This window comes from Microcaecilia unicolor, chromosome 7 (genome assembly GCF_901765095.1).
Source record: "Microcaecilia unicolor chromosome 7, aMicUni1.1, whole genome shotgun sequence".
NCBI classification, from domain to species: Eukaryota; Metazoa; Chordata; class Amphibia; order Gymnophiona; family Siphonopidae; genus Microcaecilia; species Microcaecilia unicolor.
The window spans coordinates 10,695,495-10,715,774 of record NC_044037.1 but is presented as its reverse complement, the minus strand read 5'-3'; the positions used below and the strand labels follow the sequence as shown (position 1 = coordinate 10,715,774).

At 46.7% G+C, this 20,280-nt stretch overlaps 1 protein-coding gene across 1 annotated transcript in view; it reads right to left on the bottom strand.

Annotated features, from left to right (window-relative positions):
* The window catches only part of LOC115474358 (rho GTPase-activating protein 20-like), an 89,436-nt gene that overhangs the window by 57,098 nt on the left and 12,058 nt on the right, over positions 1 to 20,280 (bottom strand). The window contains exons 3-5 of the mRNA XM_030209803.1: positions 7,629 to 7,799; positions 6,819 to 6,968; positions 2,672 to 2,713 (exon numbers count right to left, since the gene is read on the bottom strand). Of these exons, the coding sequence (XP_030065663.1) occupies positions 2,672 to 2,713; positions 6,819 to 6,968; positions 7,629 to 7,799 (363 nt within the window). The remainder of the gene's footprint in view (positions 1 to 2,671; positions 2,714 to 6,818; positions 6,969 to 7,628; positions 7,800 to 20,280) is intronic.

Here is a 20,280-nt window from a genome sequence, read left to right as displayed (position 1 = left end):
TTAAACAAAAAAAAAAAGGATCTGGGGAGAAGAGGGCGAGGTAAGCATGGTGCGGCGGGGCGCCCCCCAGAGGATGGCACCCTCCTGCCATGCTTACCTCGCTTACGGCGTGGGCACGGCCCTGGGGATTATGAAAAAAATACCAGGAGAAATGGCAACTAATACAGAACACAGCAGAAAGCCTGATTTTTTAAACGGAATAGATATGGCAGTGTTTCGTCATGCCTCATCCAATTGCACTGGCTTCGTATAGCCGAAAGAATTCAGTTTAAAGCTGCCTGTTTGTTTTTCTTCAAATTTTCTATGGTTCTACATCTCAATTGCTGAGCAATATTGTATCATTACTCACTGGCCGATCTGATCGACTGCGAGAACAATTGGTTTTATCTCCGCCTTTTTATAAGAGAGTTTGGTTTCAGAAGATATTTCGGGGCTTTTTTTTTACAAAGCGTCGGTAAGCCCAACACGGGCTTACTGCACGTTAACTTGGGACTACCGCTAGCCCAGTGCAGCTGACGGCGGTAGTTCTGGCTCAAGCGTGCGCCATTTTCAGCGCGACGGAAATCTTTTTAATAGTGCCGCTATGCCCCAACTCCTTACTGCCACCTCAGAGTTATCTTGCTGCATAGCCATTTTTTAGGGGGGCTTTTTACCCGCTGTGGATAAAAGGACCCTGGTGCGTGGAAAAAATGGCCCCCACCAATACTGCAGGGCCCTCGACCCACAGCTTAGTAAAAGGACCCCTTAATTCTATATTTTCTGTTTTAGGAGTTTCCTTATGGAATTCACTGCTCCTTGTCATTAGGTTGGATAATAATTATCTTAGTTTTAGAATAAACTTTTTTGTTTCTGAGGAGTGATATGTGATGGTTTTTAATTGTTCAATGAATTGTTTATTTGTTGTTTTATTATATATGTTGTAAACTGCACTGAACTATGGAAAGGGGAGTTTGGCAGTATATAAGATCTGTTTTGATTTGATTTTGAAGTTTTAAGAAACATATGGCTGGATACCGTGATATAGGGGCCCTTTTACTAAGCCGCGTAAGCATGCGTCTATGCGCACCCAACGTGCGTCAAAATGGAGTTACCACCCAGCTACCACATGGCTCTTGCGGTAATTTCATTTTTGGCGCGCATCCGACATGCGCGTCCAAAAAGTAATTTTTATTTTTGGACGCGCGTATTGGACGCAGGCCATGTAGCATTTGACACACGTAGGTCATTACTGCCCGGTTACCATATGAGACTTTACCACTAGGTCAATGGCTGGCGGTAAGGTCTCAGACCCAAAATGGACACACGCCCATTTTGATTTTGCCGCGTGTCCATTTTCAGCAAAAATAAAAAAATGCATTTTTTTGCAGGCACGCTGAAAAATGGATCTGCGCACGCCCAAAACACGCACCTACACTACCGCAGGCCATTTTTCAGCACACCTTAGTAAAAGGACCCCGTGGAGGGGCATTTTCGAAAGGGGATGACCATCTCTAAGGACGCCCAACTCAAAGGATGGTGCCGTGAAGGAGCGGGGCAACACGTATTATCGAAACAAGATGGACGTCCATCTTTCATTTCGATAATACGGTCGGGGACGCCCAAATCTTGACATTTAGGTCGACCTTAGAGATGGTCATCCCTGGTTTTCGGCAATAATGGAAACCAAAGACGTCTATCTCAAAAACGTCCAAATCCAAGCCCTTTGGTTGTGGGAGGAGCCAGCATTTGTAGTGCACTGGTCCCCCTGACATGCCAGGACACCAACCAGGCACCCTAGGGGGCACTGCAGTGGACTTCAGAAATTGCTCCCAGGTGCTTAGCTCCCTTACCTTGGGTGCTGAGCCCCCCAACCCCCCCCCCCCAGGTCCACCTGCCTGAAGTACACTGCACCCACTACAACTGCTCCAGGGACCTGTATACTGCTGCGATGGACCTGAGTATGGCATTTGAGGCTGGCATAGAGGCTGGCAAAAAGGTATTTTTAAACTTGTTTTTTATGGTGGGAGGGGGTTAGTGACCACTGGGAGAGTAAGGGGAGGTCATCCCCGATTCCCTCTGGTGGTCATCTGGTCAGTTGGGGCACCTTTTTGAGGCTTGGTCGTGAAAAACAATGGACCAAGTAAAGTTGGCCTGTCAGGGACGCCCTTCTTTTTTTTATTATCGGCCGAGGACGACCATCTCCTAATCACGCCCCAGTCCCGCCTTCACTACCCTGCCGACACGCCCCCGTGGTCGTCCCCGCAACGGAAAGCAGTTGAGGGTGTCAAAAAATCGGCTTTCGATTAGGCCGATTTGGATGACCTTGCGAGAAGGACGCCCATCTCCCGATTTGTGTCGAAAGATGGGCGTCCTTCTCTTTCGAAAATAAGTGTGATAGTGAATTAAGCTTGACTGCCATAGACATTAGACATTAGACATCAAGCCCTCATGAACACCTGCCAAAATTTTGTCTCAAATCTATGAGACTGATTTATGTAAGGTTTTCTTCTGTCTTGTGTCTGCGGGGAAATGCTTGGTAGACCTGGCCCAATGTAATTACATTTGTTCCCAAAAGTGCATTACAAACGGCCTTTTATTTCTGAGAATTGCACATGGATTTGTCTTCTTCCAGTGGAAAGAGAGAGAAAGAGAGTGAAAAATACAATATGAAGAAACATAAAGTGGATCTCACCATTGTAATGCCGAAAACCACTTCTCTTTTACTTCCGAGGAACTGGAAAAAAAAAGAGGGAGACCCAGGAAGGGATAAGTGAGGAGTGACCTCTGACAACCAGGAGTCTTCTCTTATATTTAGCTGTAAATCCAGGTTCCTGCCGACCTGCCTGTAGGCCCTGAACAAATGCAAACATCCTTTCCTGCTTGTGTTCTATTTTAACAGCTCCCAAGCTGGATTTCCTGGCTCCGAAGCTGAAAACATTCAGATAAGGCCAGAATATCTTTCTGCCCTTGGACGCAACAATTTTCTCTTTTTTTCCTAATGACCTTTAATTGCTATTTTCACTCTCCTCCTGCTTCCTTCCGGAGTTTACTGCTGGTGAAGCCCTACCTCTGAGGCTTGGCTATCTGTAGATCTGGTTGGTTCGGTTGTTGACAGGAATCAGCTGTAAAAACGTGCAGGGACATGAGCTAGATAACGTTTTGGAACTTTCTGTGGACCAGCGCTTCCATATCAAGGGGAAATCTATCTAATGCCCCCTTTCTGTACAGCAGGAAAAGGAGCTGGATCAAAATGAATCCAACGCCGATATTTACAACTAGAGCTGTACTGAAAAGCATATTTTACCATTCGGCTGAATACAAATAATGAAAAATATTATTCAGCCGAATATGAAAAGAAGCAACGTGAAGTCAGAGATCAAGTGTTTATTTCAGTAGGATTTAGCACAGTAGAGTCCTGGATTATTCATATTCAAATTTAAATCACTATTCGGCCGAATAATGGATTTGGAGCGCTATTTGGGGCCCACCCACTTTGCTCAGGGCCACTGCCCCCTCCCTCCCCCTCCCTCCATCAGCTGTCTGGCTAAGCTACTGAACACAATACAAAAATTTGTGATGCATGTATCCCAAAGCTAACATATTCCAGCTAATAAATTAAAAATAAAACACTTTTTTCTACCTTTGTTGTCTGGACATTTTATTTTTCCATCATGTTGGTCTTATTTTGTCTCTTCTGCTTTCCTATGTCTTCTGATAATTCCCTTTCCAGTGGTTGCTGTCCATTTGTCTTTTCTTCTCTTTCCTGTCTTGTTTCATTGAGCCACTACACTTGTCACTGATATACTGATCTTTCCTTTCAGCTCTTCCCTCCCTTTTTTCTTCTCTGCCTCTCGGCTCACTCATATTTCACCCTTTTCTCACCTTTCTTCTTCTTTTTACTTTTCAGCTACCTACCAACTTTCCATCTCCCTTTCTCATGCTCTAGTTCGTCCATTTCCCATCTCACTCCTTCCCCAGGCTCCTATTCCCTTCTATCTTTCATCTACTCCTCACCACATTTCTATCACTGTACTTACTATCCTCCTCTCATTCATCTCCTTAACCCCCCGGCCTTTCCCACATGATTCCACAATTTCCAGTATATCCCCTCCCTCCATTCTTGTAGCCCAGCAGCTCCTCTTCTTCTCCCTCTCATGGCCTGACATCTCCCTGTCCTTTTCCCTCCACCATCTTCCTGTCTCATCTCTCTTCCCTCCTATCCATCCTCCCGCAGTCCATCATCTCACCTTCTCTCTCTCCTTGTCCTCATGGTCCAACATTGCTCCCACTCTCTTTTCTGCTGTTCTTCCCTCCTTTCACCCCATGATCTAGCATCTATCCTTCCCTCCTGCTGGTCCCCAGATCCAACATTTCTCCTTCTCATCCCCTGGTCCAAAATCTCTCTTTCTTCCTGACTGCCCTTCCATCCAGCATCTTCCCTCTCCCGGAGCTAAATTCAAGTAATGATCATAATAATAAAAATGATAAGCCATGGTGGGTTATCCCTACTGTAGGAACCTTAGGCAGGGTTACACCAAGGCTGGACAAATTTCTACAAAACCTTGAAATTTCAGATTTGACAACAGTGGATTTATAAAACAAAAAAAAACAAACAAACAGTTTTGTTGGGTTCAAGCTATATTTTGTGATGATACCTGGATAATTTCCAATTCTGGGTGAAGCTCAAGTTCTCCAGTGATACAGACAAATCTCTGTGATGCACCATTGCATACTACTAATAATGATAATAATACATTATCATTATATCAATTACTTTTCCATTAGTGCCCAATCCAAGATTTCTGTCAAATTAAACTATGCCAAACTTCATTGAGATGCCAGAAATCATATCAGTTTGTACTTCTAAAAAAAGAATGGAACAGTGCTGAGATATTGGAGGAGTGGCCTAGTGGTTAGAGCACCGGTCTTACAATCCAGAGGTGGCTGGTTCAAACCCCACTGCTGCTCCTTGTGACCTTGGGCAAGTCACTTAACCCTCCATTGCCTCAGGTACAAACTTAGATTGTGAGCCCTCCTGAGACAGAGAAATATCCAGAGTACCTGAAGGTAACTCACCTTGAGCTACTACTGAAAAAGGTGTGAGCAAAATCTAAATAAATAAAGATTCTAGAATTCTAAAGAATAACAAGATTCCGTGCAGAATTTCAAAGCGTAGCAACATTCCATGTAGAACCCCAAAGAGTAACAAGATTCTTTGGGGTGGAGGAGTGGCCTAGTGGTTAGAGCACTGGTCTTGCAATCCAGAGGTGGCCCGTTCAAATCCTACTGCTGCTCCTTGTGACCTTGGGCAAGTCACTTAACCCTCTATTGCCTCAGGTACAAACTTAGATCGTCAGCCCTCCTGGGACAGAGAAATATCCAGCGTACCTGAATGTAACTCAACTTCAGCTACTACTGAAAAAGGTATGAGCAAAATCTAAATAAAAAAAATACATGAAACCTGCCCAAAAAAGAGCTGTGGATATTAAAAGATGGTGAGCAGGCTGTGGGATTTTTGATTACATTCCAATGGGACCTAACCCCTAATAGCCTGTCCTTGTCAACCTTAATGGCCTCTCTCCCAGGGCTGCCATCAAGGGCACTACCCCACTTCCAGATGTCCTGCTGGTTTTAGCCATGTTGTTTATAGTTAATAAGCGACTTAGGATCAAGGTGGCTCACAGTGATCAGCCAATGCCAATCAGCTGAGGCCGATGCCCCATCACTTTCAGTTTGGGCTGGGGCTGACTCGATGGACTCAGAGATGAATAAGAGGCATCAAGAATGGGAAGAACCTCAGGAGGCCATTTTGGAAGCCCTTGTGTGGTTTGTACACATGGGAGCAGTGCATAGAAATGGCTATTTTGTAAAGCTGCCATCTACCCATCATTCTTCAACTAGTTTCCTGGATAGATGGGGTTCACCGACTTGTTAGATTACAGAGGGCTTTTTTTTTTTTAGTTTTTATTTTATTTTAATTGTTTCATGATTGTATAACCTATTATGAATGTTCATATTTCTTATAATCCACTCTGTACCCTCCACTGAGTGAACAGGTGGAATAGAAATATTTTCAAATTAAAATACAATTAAGTTACAACGCAAAAGCCATAGGGCACATAATCTTGGCAGGAATTAAAAGTAGGAATATATCTCAGATGTTATAACAGGAGTATTCACTTATTTTATTTATTTGGGTTTTGCTCACACCTTTTTCAGGTGCAGCTCAAGGTGAGTTACATTTAGGTACTCTGGATATTTCTCTGTCCCAGGAGGGCTCACAATCTAAGTTTGTACCTGAGGCAATGGAGGGTTAAGTGACTTGCCCAAGGTCACAAGGAGCAGCAGTGGGATTTGAACCGGCTACCTCTGGATGTCAAGACTGGTGCTCTAACCACTCCTCCACATACATATTTAAAAGTGAGGATATCGGCACTGAAACAGACATTTGGGTCAACTAAGTGCTGGTTTGGTCCTGGGACTGGTACCAGTCATTGAGGGGCGGGTTGTGTTTATCTCACTGCTGTGTAAAGCCATGCCCAAATGCGTCAGTTGAAAACATAGCACTTACGTGCACAGACGCCCAAGGGATGCTGCTCTTTCTTGGACACGTTTTTTTGGTAAACTGGCTGCTCCCACTAATCATACCGTGAAATAAACAGATACTCCTGCCTGTCCTTTCACTAGTGACTGGGAAATTGTGAGCGTCCCAACCTGGCTGTCCCTTTTCTGATCTAAACGCCCTAAGCAAAATCTACCTTCACATTGTTCATAATGAGGCCCGTCTTTGTGAAGGAGCCCTTCAGGGGCTACTCTTTGTTGTATTCTGTATGACATACCTGAAGGTAACGACGTAATTGGTTACTGGCCAGCCAATGACAAAAGAGTTCTGTGTATTTATTCGTTTCTCTGTCACCTCCTCGATACAGGAAGCAGTCCACATTTCAGACAGCCGTACTTGTTTCTTGAACTTCAAACTGGAGGAGGCCCTGGCATTCAAATACACAGTCACCATATGTGTTTTCAAGGCTGTGCAACACGAGTGTTGGCATTTTTCTTAATGGGAACATTCAGTATGTATGAATTTGACAGATTCGACAGCAGATTGTAAAATGTCAACATAAGACCTCAAACTGGAGGAACTTCTGACTGGGATAGAACTTTCTTGAATAACAGCTGAACAATGAATGAAACACAACGATTTAGGTTTGCTCCTATTGAAGGCCTTTCCTAATTGAACAGCAGTAAAACCTCAGGTGTACATCCAAATGATAGCCCAGGGGTAGACTGACCATTGGAATTATAGGACAGTGTCTGAGGGCCCAGATCAGTAAGGAGCCCATTCGTCCCTTGCTTCCATCTAATGTAATCACTTTGATAGGTGGTTAGGGGCCCATGGCTCTTATTGCCTGAGGGCCCAGAACACTGTAAGTTCACCTCTGTGATGGCTTGTTAATTATATGTCAATGTAGCCAGGTCCCCAATGCTAAGAAGGCAGGCACTGTCTAGAGCTAGCCCTTAGTCAACTTAGCAAGATCATTGCCTGGTCCAACTCCCCTCTAAAAGCCTGGGAGGAAGAGACTTTGGACCATCTAATACTTGCTCATGGGTTGGCCTCAGAGCTGATATCTGGGGGATGGTCTCCTTACCTGGTCTTGGCGATGATGAGTGTGTCACTAAACAGGAACAGATGTCTCTCCTGAGTTTGCAGCCCCATGGTCAGTTGCACCCGTTCGTCCAAGATAAACACCGAATTGGGGCTGCAGAAAGCCCCCACTAAAACTCCATTCCCTGGATTAGCTGGGAAAAGTGTGACCTCCCTAGAAAATGCAAATCAGAAACCAAGTTCTGTAACTCAGAGGTAGAATGATTACATATTACTACTACTTATAATTTCTAAAGCGCTACTAGACGTACACAGCGCTGTACACTTGAACATGAAGAGACAGTCCCTGCTCGACGGAGCTTACAATCTAATTAGGACAGACAAACAGGACAAATAAGAGATAAGGGAATATTAAAGTGAGGATGGTAAAATAAGGGTACTGAACAAACAGAAGACAATACACCTCACATCCCAGTTGCCCGGGGTACCTCTCTTTATGCTAGCAGGGTCCATAAAAATGACATCTTGCCTATGGCCCACTCTGCTTCATAGGTTTTAATAGGTATGTTAATAAATGTCTTATTTTTTCCTTAACACTGAAATATTAGTGCTAATAGAAAGTCCCTATCTTGGTTAGAAGTCACGAAAATCCCTGGACGTTAAATTGCTCCAACTAATAAATATTGTAGCTTGGCCTTTTCCGATGCCTCCTACCTTCCTCTTCTGCTTGCAGTATCTCCCAGAGATGCTTTTGAAACAACCGATGAGTTCTGCATTGCTTGCCTCTCTGCAAATTTGAGCTGCCTGGTGCTAAATATCTAAATTTACTTGGGTTCATGGTGCCAGGAGGCATCACGGTTGCAGCAGCTGCACTGGGAGAGATTCTAAGCAATAGGGAAGATGGGAGGAGACTGGTTGACTGACCATGGTAGTCCAGGGGTGTAGCCAGATATCAAATTTTGTGTGGGCCTAGGCAAGAAGTGGGTGGGCACCAAGTGTTCTCCCCCCTTCCAACCACCACCCCAAAAAATATTTCAGCTGGCAGGAAAATGCTTCTTTCCACTTTGGCAGTATGCAGCAGGCATGCGCTGAAAACTGTGCGTGTGCAGTTGCCAGTATTGTGGAGAGTAGCGTTTTTGTTACCATCAGGGGGAACTCTTCAGCTGGCCGAGCTTGAGATCCCCATCAGCTACCGCTAAATGTGTGCTACTGTTAGGTTGGCCTGAGCACTAAATGGGTGGGCCCTGGCCCACCTTTGGCTACGCCACTGTGGTAGACTAGCTGACAGACAAAGTGCACAGACTGGACTTGTCAAGGACAGTAATATTGAGGGCAATGGCCAGCTGGTTGAGAAGGGCTTATCCTTTCTTTCTTTCATAATCTATCCATCCATCCATCATCCTTTCTATCATTCCAACCTTCTCCACCTGGTTCTTTGATTTCTTCTCTCTAAAGTTCCTCACAAGCTGGGACTAGAATAAAAGCAGACATTGAGGCTTAGCATTTTGACCAGCAGGAGTCTCCAAAACCATGTGAATGGTGATGGAGGTGGATCCTTCAGTTTTGTCAGGGCTGGGGTTTTCTTCATGAAGCCTGCAGTGCAGCTGGCTTTTAACCGGGAAGGAAGTGGTCTTTGTCTCCAATACACTGACTGTTATCTGTGGCACAGCACAAAGGTTGTTCCTGTTTTGAGGGACAGTTCCTCTTGCTGGTCTGAAAAAAAAGACATTGTCACGACTGACCATAAAAATGCAACCAGGCTCAAAGTGGATTTTTCCATGGCTGCTGTGGTGCAGATCATTGTGAAACTCTTTGCATGTCACCAGTGGATGCTTTTCTCTTTGCGCTGGCCTCAAGCGTATTATCTCAGCAGATCATGCATGGTCAGCGCTACAGAGTGACCTTTCTGTGGTTAAGGTCAAAATTAGCTGGTGCATCTCTCGGAGGCCCGTGATAGCACACACAGGAAAGACTCTCCATTTGAGAACGTACAAAAATGTTAATCAAAGACACAAACACAAAAGGGCAGCACCAAGAGTTTCAATATTTCAGAAAAAAAAAGATGTACAATTCATCATACAAAGGACATAAGTGAGAAACTTCACACAGCCAAGGATTTAATTATTGGTCCCTGTTTTTTGAACATCACCATATTTTAAAATGCAATTAATATATTATCTTTAATCTTTTTTATTGAATAAAGAGAACATTGTAAATACAGAAACATAATGACCAAAACTTATTTCGATTAATACCCCCCCCAACCTTCCTCCTCCCTCCCATCCCCCCTTCCCTTCCCCCCCTGAGAAATCTCCCCCCCCATTTCCCCCCCTCTCCAATTTCCTCCCCCCTTCCAGTCTTTCTGAGTCCAGCCATATAGGTCCCATTAGAAGTTCAACAGTCTGCTCCTAGCATTCGGGGACAGTGTATTAAGAAATGGGCTCCAGATGTTCTGAAACTGTAATCCTATTTTAGATTTGAAATCTGCAACTTCCATCCTTTCGACTCGCACAGCAATTAATATATTATAAATAGATACACACATTTGGTCTGGCACACATTAATTCACTCATCATAAGCCCACAAGAAAGCGTGAAAATACCAACAATGCTAATTTAGCATCAAACAGGGACCAACATTTCTCAGCACCCTACACGGGTTGTGTTTCCATCGTTGATCTCCATCCGGGAATGTTATAATTTCTCAAGCCTCCAGAATCTTTCATTATTTACTAGTCCTCTTGGAGAGTCTCATCAAATTTTGGACTTGCAGTAGCCAAATAAAAGAAACCATTAAGAAAAGAGCAGCCGTTAGGCTGGGGCTGTGATCGGAAGAGATGCTTGAGAGCTGCATTTTGTAGGAAGAGACTAATGTTGTCCTTCTAACAGAGAATGCTCTGGGATGGTTAGAAAGCACAGCTTAGGTTAAACTGGAATTCGTTGCCAGAGAATGTGGTAAAAGTGGTTAGCTTAGTAGAGTTTAAAAAAAAAAAGGTTTGGACGGGTTCCTAAAGGAAAAGTCTATAGACCATTATTAAATTGGACTTGGGGAAAATCCACTATTTCTGGGATGAGCAGCATAAAATGTTTTGTACATTTTTGGGACCTTGCCAGGTGGATTGGCCACTGTTGGAAACAGGATGCTGGGCCTGATGGACCTTTGGTCTGTCCCAGTATGGCAACACTTACGTACTTATATGCAAATGGTAGGCCTTGCTAGAGAATAGCTCCTCAGGAGACGCGTGATATGTCTATACTACTGCCAGTCTTCCGAAACTATTACTGGCTGAAGACAGGGCAGCTTGGGGAAGGGACTGGGCAGGAAATCACAGCTGGCTGAAGTATTGTTTCCTTCAGGTTGAGACTCTGCACTAAGAGGAAAGAGCAGCAGTTGTCCTCTGCATCCTTGAAATCAGGAGGTATTAATATCAGCTGGAATGTGACTGAGGCAATGGAGCACTTTGGTCCTGGGGAACTGAAGAACTGAGTTTGATTCCCACTTCAGGCACAGGCAGCTCCTTGTGACTTTGGGCAAGTCACTTAACCCTCCATTGCCCCATGTACTACTACTACTACTACTTAACATTTCTAAAGCGCTACTAGGGTTACGCAGTGCTGTACAATTTAACATAGAGGGACGGTCCCTGCTCAAGGAGCTAACAATCTAAGAGACAAGTGAACAGTCAGTCCGAAAGGGGCAGTCAAATTGGGGCAGTCTGGATTACTGAACGGTAAGAGTTAGGTGCCGAATGCGGCATTGAAGAGGTGGGCTTTAAGCAAAGACTTGAAGATGGGTAGGGAGGGGGCTTGGCGTAAGGGCTCAGGAAGGTTGTTCCAAGCATGGGGTGAGGCGAGGCAGAATGAGCGGAGCCTGGAGTTGGCGGTGGTGGAGAAGGGTACTGAGAGGAGGGATTTGTCCTGTGAACGGAGGTTTCGGGTGGAATAGCAACATTCCATGTAGAATCTCAAATAGTAGCAACAGTGGAGGAGTGGCCTAGTGGTTAGGGTGGTGGACTTTGGTCCTGAGGAACTGAGTTGGATTCCCACTTCAGGCACAGGCAGCTCCTTGTGACTCTGGGCAAGTCACTTAACCCTCCATTGCCCCATGTAAGCCGCATCGAGCCTGCCATGAGTGGGAAAGCGCAGGGTACAAATGTCACAAAAATAAAATAGATACTATTGGAGATTCTACATGGAATGTTGCTATTCCACTAGCAACATTCCATGTAGAAGCCTGCGCGGCCACATTGGTGATCTGCAAGGGCCGACTTCTCTAGTGGAATAGCAACATTCCATGTAGAACCTCAAGTGGAGGAGTGGCCTAGTGGTTAGGGTGGTGGACTTTGGTCCTGAGGAACTGAGTTCGATTCCCACTTCAGGCACAGGCAGCTCCTTGTGACTCTGGGCAAGTCACTTAACCCTCCATTGCCCCATGTAAGCCGCATTGAGCCTGCCATGAGTGGGAAAACGCGGGGTACAAATGTAACAAAAATAAATATGCCATGGTACATTAAATTAATCACGAAGGGCTAGCTCCATCAAGCAATGCAGGGTAGGACAGACAGGTTCGGAGCCTGTGTTCTGGAAGCAGCACAGATCTGGGATGACAGGGAAGGAAGGTGACTGCTGCTGTATTGGCAGGCACCCCACTGCCCAGCCTGGGAGAGGAGGTGGAGGTAGATTCTGCTGAGGGGTTAAGGGAAAAGCCAGAACAGTTGTTCACAAAGGACCGTACTCGGGGACTCTGTATTCCTGCCCTCTGGCTTTGTGCATCACAGGGGCTTCATGTGGCCATCCCACAGGTTTCACGTATACGTTGAAGTCCACCAGACACAGTGATTTCTTTTTCACTGCACCGGCCCTCTGGAATTCACTCCCCCCTCCCCACCCCCCTACTGCTTCCAGTGGAATCATCCTATAAAAAGTTTTGGTCAGCCGTGAAGATTCAGCTGGTCACTCAGGCCTTTTTTTGCATTTCAGACAGTGTGAGAGTGGCAGTGTAACTTTCTCAGTCCTTGTGTTCCTCCCAGTGGCGTACTAAGGGGGGGGGGCGGTGGGTGCGGCCCGCCCCGGGTGCATGCCACTGGGGGGGTGCCGCGCGCTGGTCAGCTTCGTTGTTTCCATGCTCCCTCTGCCCTGGAACAGGTTACTTCCTGTTCGGGGGCAGAGGGAGCATGGAAACAACGAAGCTGACTGGCGCGCGGCACCCCCCCCCCCCCCAGCGGCGTGCACCCGGGGGGGGGTTCTTTCGCCGGGGTGGGGGGGTGACGAGGGGGTTCGCGCTGCATCGGAAACAGAAAGAAACAGAAGCCTGCGCGGCCGCGTTGCTGATCTGCAAGGGCAGGCTTCTGTGTCTGTGAGTCTGACGTCCTTCACGTATGTGCAGGATGTCAGACTCACAGAAACAGAAGCCCACGTATGTGCAGGACGTCAGACTCACAGAAACAGAAGCCTGCGTGGCCGCGTTGCTGATCTGCAAGGGCAGGCTTCTGTGTCTGTGAGTCTGACGTCCTTCACGTATGTGCAGGACGTCAGACTCACAGAAACAGAAGCCTGCGTGGCCGCGTTGCTGATCTGCAAGGGCAGGCTTCTACATGTTGCTAGTGGAGGAGTAGCCTAGAGGTTAGTGCAGGGACTCTGATTCTGGGGAACTGGGTTCAATTCCCACTGCAGCTCCTTGTGACTCTGGGCAAATCACTTAACCCTCCGTTGCCTGTACATATTATGTAACTGCTTTGAAAGTAGTTGCGAAAACCACAGAAAGGCGGTATATCAAGTCCAATTTCCCTTTCCCTTTCCCTTTATGAATATGGGGGCAGAACAGGCACGCTTCAATTATATACATGTAGCACCTGATATTCAGTGGGATCTATCCTGGGACGAGACGTCACTGACCGGGGCTGGACCTTCAGTGGCATTGGCCAGATAATGCTGTTGGAGATCTCTACAGACCACCCTGGTTCTCTCCAGATAGTGGCTAGGTGGTCCAGGGGAGGAGCTGGGAGTTACCCGGAGAGCAGCTCTAGGTTATTCGGAATGGTACCCGGGTAACAGTGCTGAACACTGTCAGTCTCCCGGTACCTCCTGGCTCTGGCAGTTAATTCCGGATATTGGCCCTGACTTAACTGTGGCAGTCGACATTTAAAACAAACGCTGAGCTCGACATCCGAATAGCAGTTTCGTCCCTGGACCCCCAGTTACACAAATAGCAGGGACAAAGATTGCAGCGCACTGATATCTGTCGCAAACATTTAGCAATGTAGGTGCAGGATATCAACTCTAATGACAAGCAGCACAGTAGCACCCTGCCGACTGCTCTACAATGCCTCAAGTATCTAAGCCAGAGGAAAGCTGGAAAACCTTCAACCCACTCTTTTTCAGGAGGTGAATCACCTTAGAAAGATGAAGAGAATTGTCTTCTCGAGTTTGTCAGTTTTATGGACTCACTTACTGAAGGCTAATTTTGCCAGCATCGCTGCTTCAAGTCATTAGTACATTTTTATACAATGTGAAGTAATGTTTTAGAAAACTCGGACTGCTCTTGGCTTACGCCCAGAGTTGACAATTTGGTGAGAGATTTCTGCACTGCTTCTGACCCAGAGATAAACAAGAGGGTTTGTTTGCTTCAAAGCTCAAGTCACTTAACCTTATTTCTTATTTAAAAAAAAAAAAACTAAATAAACCATTACAGGCCAATGATTTACACAAGCATTAGAATAACTTAACAGTCGAAAAACATTACAGCGCGGCAGGAGAGATACCACGTGCCAATTCTGCAGCTCAGAGCTATCTCACAAAGATTCCTGAGCTGCGCTGAAACTGTCCACCCTTACCCACAAGCTGTGGCCTTGTAAAAGTAACAGATTTGATACAGATGTACAGAACAGCTTTCAAATTTAAGGGACACTAAGAGTTCTGGTCTGGTTCAATTTTTTCCTCTACTAGGCTTGGAATCCTCCTGCTATTATTTAAATTTTTGCTTACACCTTTTTCAGTAATAGCTCAAGGTAAGTTGTATTGAATATTTCTCTATCCCAGGAGGGCTCACAATCTAAGTTTGTACCTGAGGCAATGGAGGGTTAAGTGATTTGCCCAAGATCACAAGGAGCAGCAGTGGGATTTGAACTGGCCGCCTCTGGATTGCAAGACCCCTGCTCTACCCACTAGGCCACTCCTCCACCCCAAAGAATCTTGTTACTCTTTGGGGTTCTACATGGAATGTTGCTACACTTTGAAATTCCGCATGGAATCTTGTTATTCTTTTAGAATTCTAGAATCTTTATTTATTCATTTAGATTTTCCTCTTACCTTTTTCAGTAGTAGCTGAAAGTGAGTTACATTCAGGTACTCTGGATATTTCTCTGTCCCAGGAGGGCTCACAATCTAAGTTTGTACCTGAGGCAATGGAGGGTTAAGTGACTTGCCCAAGATCACAAGGAGCAGCAGTGGGATTTGAACCGGCCACCTCTGGATTGAAAGACCGGTGCTCTAACCACTGGGCCACTCCTCCACTCAGCAACATTCCATGTAGAATCACCAATAATAGCAACATTCCATCTAGAATCTCAAATAGTAGCAACGTTGGATGTTCCACTGCTCTAACCACTAGGCCACTCCTCCTCCATTCATAACCAGGGTAAGAGCAGGGCTGGTGTTGAAGGGGTGCAGCCCAGGCAGCAGCCTGCCTGAAGCTGAAGAAAGCACAGCTTGTTTAACACTGACCCTGGGCTGAGGGGTCACAGGAGTGAAGGAGTAGCCTAACGGTTACAATAGTGGGCTGAGACTTGGAGAAGCCAGGGTTCAAATCCCACTCCTGCTGCTTGTGATCTGGGGGCAAGTCACTTAACTCTCTATTGCCTTAGGTACAAACTTAGACCATGAGCCATCCAAGGGCAGAGAAATACCAACTGTAACTCACATTGACCTTGACCTACTGGAAGGGCATAAGGGAAATGAGACTTGATATACCACCTTTCTTGGGTTTTTGCAATTCCGTTCAAAGCAATTTACATAGTATATACAGGTACTTAGTTGTACCTGGGGCAATGGAGGGTTAAGTGACTTACCCAGAGTCACAAGGAACTGTAGTGGGAATGGAACCCAGGATCAAGGTCCGCTGCACTAACCACTAGGCTACTCCTGCACTAGCAACATTCCATGTAGAAGCCTGCCCTTGCAGATGAGCAACGCGGCCGCGCAGGCTTCTGTTTCTGTGAGTCTGACGTCCTGCACCTACTAGTGGAATAGCAACATTCCATGTAGAATCTCAAATAGTAGCAACAGAATCTCAATAGTAGCAACATTCCATCTAGAATCTCAAATAGGGAAAGGGAACTGGGACTTGATAGACTGCCTTTCTGTGGTTTTTGCAACTACACTCAAAGCGGTTTACATAGTATATACAGGTACTTATTTGCACGTGGGGCATTGGAGGGTTAAGTGACTTGGCCAGAGCTAAATCCAAATCTAGACGGGACAACTAGGAACGTCAGCCTGATCAGACCCCCTCCTTTACTCCAGCTTGACCAAGAGTCACAGATGCAACTCCTTTCCGAGCCTGGTGCTCATGTGCCCTGTAGCCAACCATGACTGGACCTCCTGCCTGTGAATGCCAAGGTTTGGGTCAGACAGCTCGCTGCTGCTGAGTCATCTGGTCAGTGTACTAGATGGGCCTTGTAGCTCAGTGGTGTTACTGCACAGGGCCTTGGGCTCAGTTCTTGCTTCAGATCTTCTGTTCCGCTGCAGAGGCGATGCTCAGATGCTCACTGCCATTAGCTGATGAAAGTCAAATTCCATGCATATGCAGTATCTGTGATTGCAGGGTCCTAGAAGGAGCCCCGGAGCATGAGATCCTGCTTCAAGTTGAGCACTGTCACTACAAAGGCTGGGAGGGGATATAAAAATAGCAGGAAAATCCCTGAGTAGTTATAAATGGAAGCTTATGATGCCAGATTGTAGCTGTGGTTTCAAATGAGCTGGAAGCCCGAAACTGCAAAGTCAAATTTAAAAAAAAAGAGAATCATCTTATGAATCTCTCTGTCTGTAAATATTGCACAACAGTATGAAGTTTCTAGAGAAGGGGACATCCGTGGAGACTTTCAGTATAGGCTTGTGAGCTCTTACAGGCTCCTGTCCTGTCCTTGTCAACTGAAAATCCCAGAATATTTTAGGGGTCGATGTTCAAAGTCAGTTAATCAGCAAAGGGAGCCTCGTGTCCAGTTATCTGGCACTGAGGGGTAGATGCACTAACCAAAACGTTAAAGCCCTTCCCTTCCCGATTCCTTAGCGAATCGGTAAGAAACGGGCATGCATCAAGGAAATCGCATGCAAATGAGCTGGTCGCTGCTAGCTCATTTGCATGGGATTTCCTTCCAAGCCAGCTGGCCAGCTGAGCATGGTCGTCCTTTAGCTTCGTTAAAAACTAGCCCAAAAACAGCTGTGGCAGCAGTGGATTTGCGTGGCAGTGGCGGGGCTGGGGTCCTGTGCGGCCGCGGTGAAGGGTAGGTGCTCGGCAGCTGCGAGAAGGCCAAGGAAGAAGAGGCTGCAGCGGTGGCGGCCATGGATCAGTGCGTGACGACGGAGCGGGAGCTGGAGAAAGTGCTGCAGAAATTCAGCGGCTACGGGCAGCAGTGCGAGCGCGGCCTGCAGGAGCTGATCGAGGACACGGGCGGCCTGCACAGCGAGATCCTGCAGACAAGCGGTGCGCCATCCGTCTCCCTCCGGCTCTGCCTTTCCTCCTCACATAGCTCACTTCTTCCTTTCCACTTACGTTTTAATGTCTCCCCGTTTTTTTTATAACGTTTTTTTTACCCACTTTGCTGCCATTTTTAAAGGTATGAAATATAAACACACACCCCACCGCCTATCCCTATAGAGTAGAGAGCAGTCCTGCGAGCTGCGCCTTCCGATTCCCTCACAGCAGCCCCAACGAGAGGTGCAGACCTCCCGTTAGGTTTTCCACGGTAAGGGGATTGGAAAACGAATTATACACATTATAATACGAATTTGCTCGTCTGCATTCCATTTTCGTTAGCTGCTACCGTGACAGGACAATGCCCTTTTGTGCATGTTCTGGTTTACTACTTGAGCGTTAAACTGGCTAGAACCAGTTTAAAAACCACGTTGCTGGCTCCTTAACTTTAGTGCATCTGGCCCTGAGTGAGACCTGAGGGAATAGACAACTGCACTTTCCCCGGCCAGTGTCACTGAATACTATCTCTAACTGCCATAACCGAAACCGGTTGTACGTGCAGGACGTCAGACTCACAGAAACAGAACGAAGCCTTGCGCCGGAAGAAGAGGACCTCGCTGGCTGATCTGCAAGGCTTCGTTCTGTTTCTGTGAGTCTGACGTCCTGCACGTCAGAAACAGAACGAAGCCTTCACGGGAAGAGGACCTCGGCTGGCGGGGATTGGGGTCCCCCACCGGCAAAGGTAGGCGACGGTGGGGGGGGGGGGGGGGTTGGCGGCGAGAGGGGGGGGTCGAGAGGGTCGTCGGCAGGGGTCATCAAAATTGGTGGTAGTGGTGGCGGTGGGGGGGGGGGGGGGTCGGTAATGGGGGGGGATTGGCGGAGCCAGGGGGGGCTAAAATGTGCCCCCTCACCTCAGGCTCTGGACTCCCCTCCCGCCAAAGTCTGGCTATGCCCCTGAACCCAGATAACTAAAACCAGTCGTGTTTTGTATTTGTATATTATGTTTCCGCAGTTTGGTAGGTGAAGTGTCGAGTAGCTTCTGGTACCTGGGTTTGCATTTTTTGGGGATAGTTCAGTCAGGTCTAGCATGTAATTCGGCGACATGCCAAACAGTATTTTGAATATAAGAGTGCTGGTTTTGAAAAATAATCTTGCCTTGATTGGGAGCCAGTGTAGCTTTTTGAGTAGTAATGTCACTCTTTCGCATTTTGATTTTTGGAATATCAGTCTTGCTGCTGTGTTCTGAATGGTCTGCAGCGATCTTAATGTGTTTTCTTTGCACCCAGCATAAGCTGCATTGCAGTAGTCTAGTTGAGACAGTAGTAGCAGTTCATAGTAGTATAGTGAAAGAATGACAAATGATTTAAAAACATTATTGGGGACTTGGGCTTGAAATAGTTGCGCGCTATAAGAGGTTCAACCCGAACGTCAGGCACTGCGCAGCTCTTGCTTACAGAGAGTCGAGTCATGGTGGGGAGCAGGAATCCTGAATGTAAGCAGCACAAGAACTGCCAAGCTTCCAAGGGCCAGAAAAAAGCACTTGGTGGGCCGGGTTCTGGACCCCAGGTCATAAATTGGACAAACCTGATTTACACCAACAGAACCCTGGTGTAAATCCTCACACCTGAATTAGGAGTGAATCCCCCAAATTCTGTAATAGTGCATGCATCTTAACTGAATGCCCCTGATCCGCTCATGCCCCTCCCATGGTCACACCTCCCTTTCCACTAAAGAATGTATGTGCACATCTGTATAGAATAGCGTAATAGCGTAAATTCAAATTGTTGTCAATTAATGCCAATAATTGATTGTTAGTACCCAAATATTGACACTAAACGGCTCGTCATTCAATTAAATTGTGTACGCAATTTTGAGCACTATTTATAGAATATGGGGGTATGTGACAACGGATACACCATGAGGGGCATAATCGAACGCGAATGTCCATCTCTATGGGCGTTTATCTCCGAGGACGGGTCCGCGAAGGGGCGGGCCAGATCGTATTTTCAAAAAAGATGGGCATCCATCTTTTGTTTCAATAATACAGTTTGTGCCGGGCAAATGCATCGCATTTGGGCGGATTTGAGCTGGGCGGTATCGGTTTTCAGCGATAACGGAAACCGAAGGCGCCCAGCTCAAAAACAAACAAATCCAAGGCACTGGGTCGTGGGAGGGGCCAGGACAGCAACCAGGCACCCTAGGGGGCACCTGTAACAATTAAAAAAAAAATTAAAATACCTCCCAAGTCCATAGCTCCCTTACCTTGGGTGCTGAGCCCCCCAAATCCCCCTCAAAACCCACTCCCCACAACTCTACACTATTACCATAGCACTTATGGGTGAAGGGGGGCACCTAGATGTGAGTACAGTGGGTTTTGGGGGCAGTTTGAAGGGCTCCCATTTACCAGCACGTGTAACAGGTGGGGGGGGGGGGGGGATGGGCCTGGGTCCACTTGCCTGAAGTCCACTGCAGCCACTAACAACTGCTCCAGGGACCTACATACTGCTGTGATGGAGCTGGGTATGACATTTGAGGCTGGCAAAAAAAAGTTGTGTTTTTTTATGCTGGGAGGGGGTTAGTGACCACTGGGGGAGTCAGGGGAGGTAATCCCTGATTCCCTCCAGTGGTCATCTGGGCAGTTGGGGCACTTTTTGGGGACTTGTTCGTGAGAAAAAAGAGTCCATAAAAAAGTGACCCAAATTCTCGCTTCTGGTGCCCTTCTTTTTTCCATTATCGACCAAGCGCACCCATCTCTCCTCGGCTGATAAACACGCCCCAGTCCCGCCTTCACTATGCCTCCGACACCCCCCCCCCGTCAACTTCGTTCCCACGACAGACTGCAGTTGGAGGTGCCCAAAATCGGCTTTTGATTATACCAATTTGGGCGCCCATGAGAGAAAGGCGCCCATCTCCCGATTTGGGTCGAAATATGGGCGTCTTTCTCTTTCGAAAATAAGCCTGCATGTCTATGGATAACACATTACGTTTTGGTGTGACGATGTTGG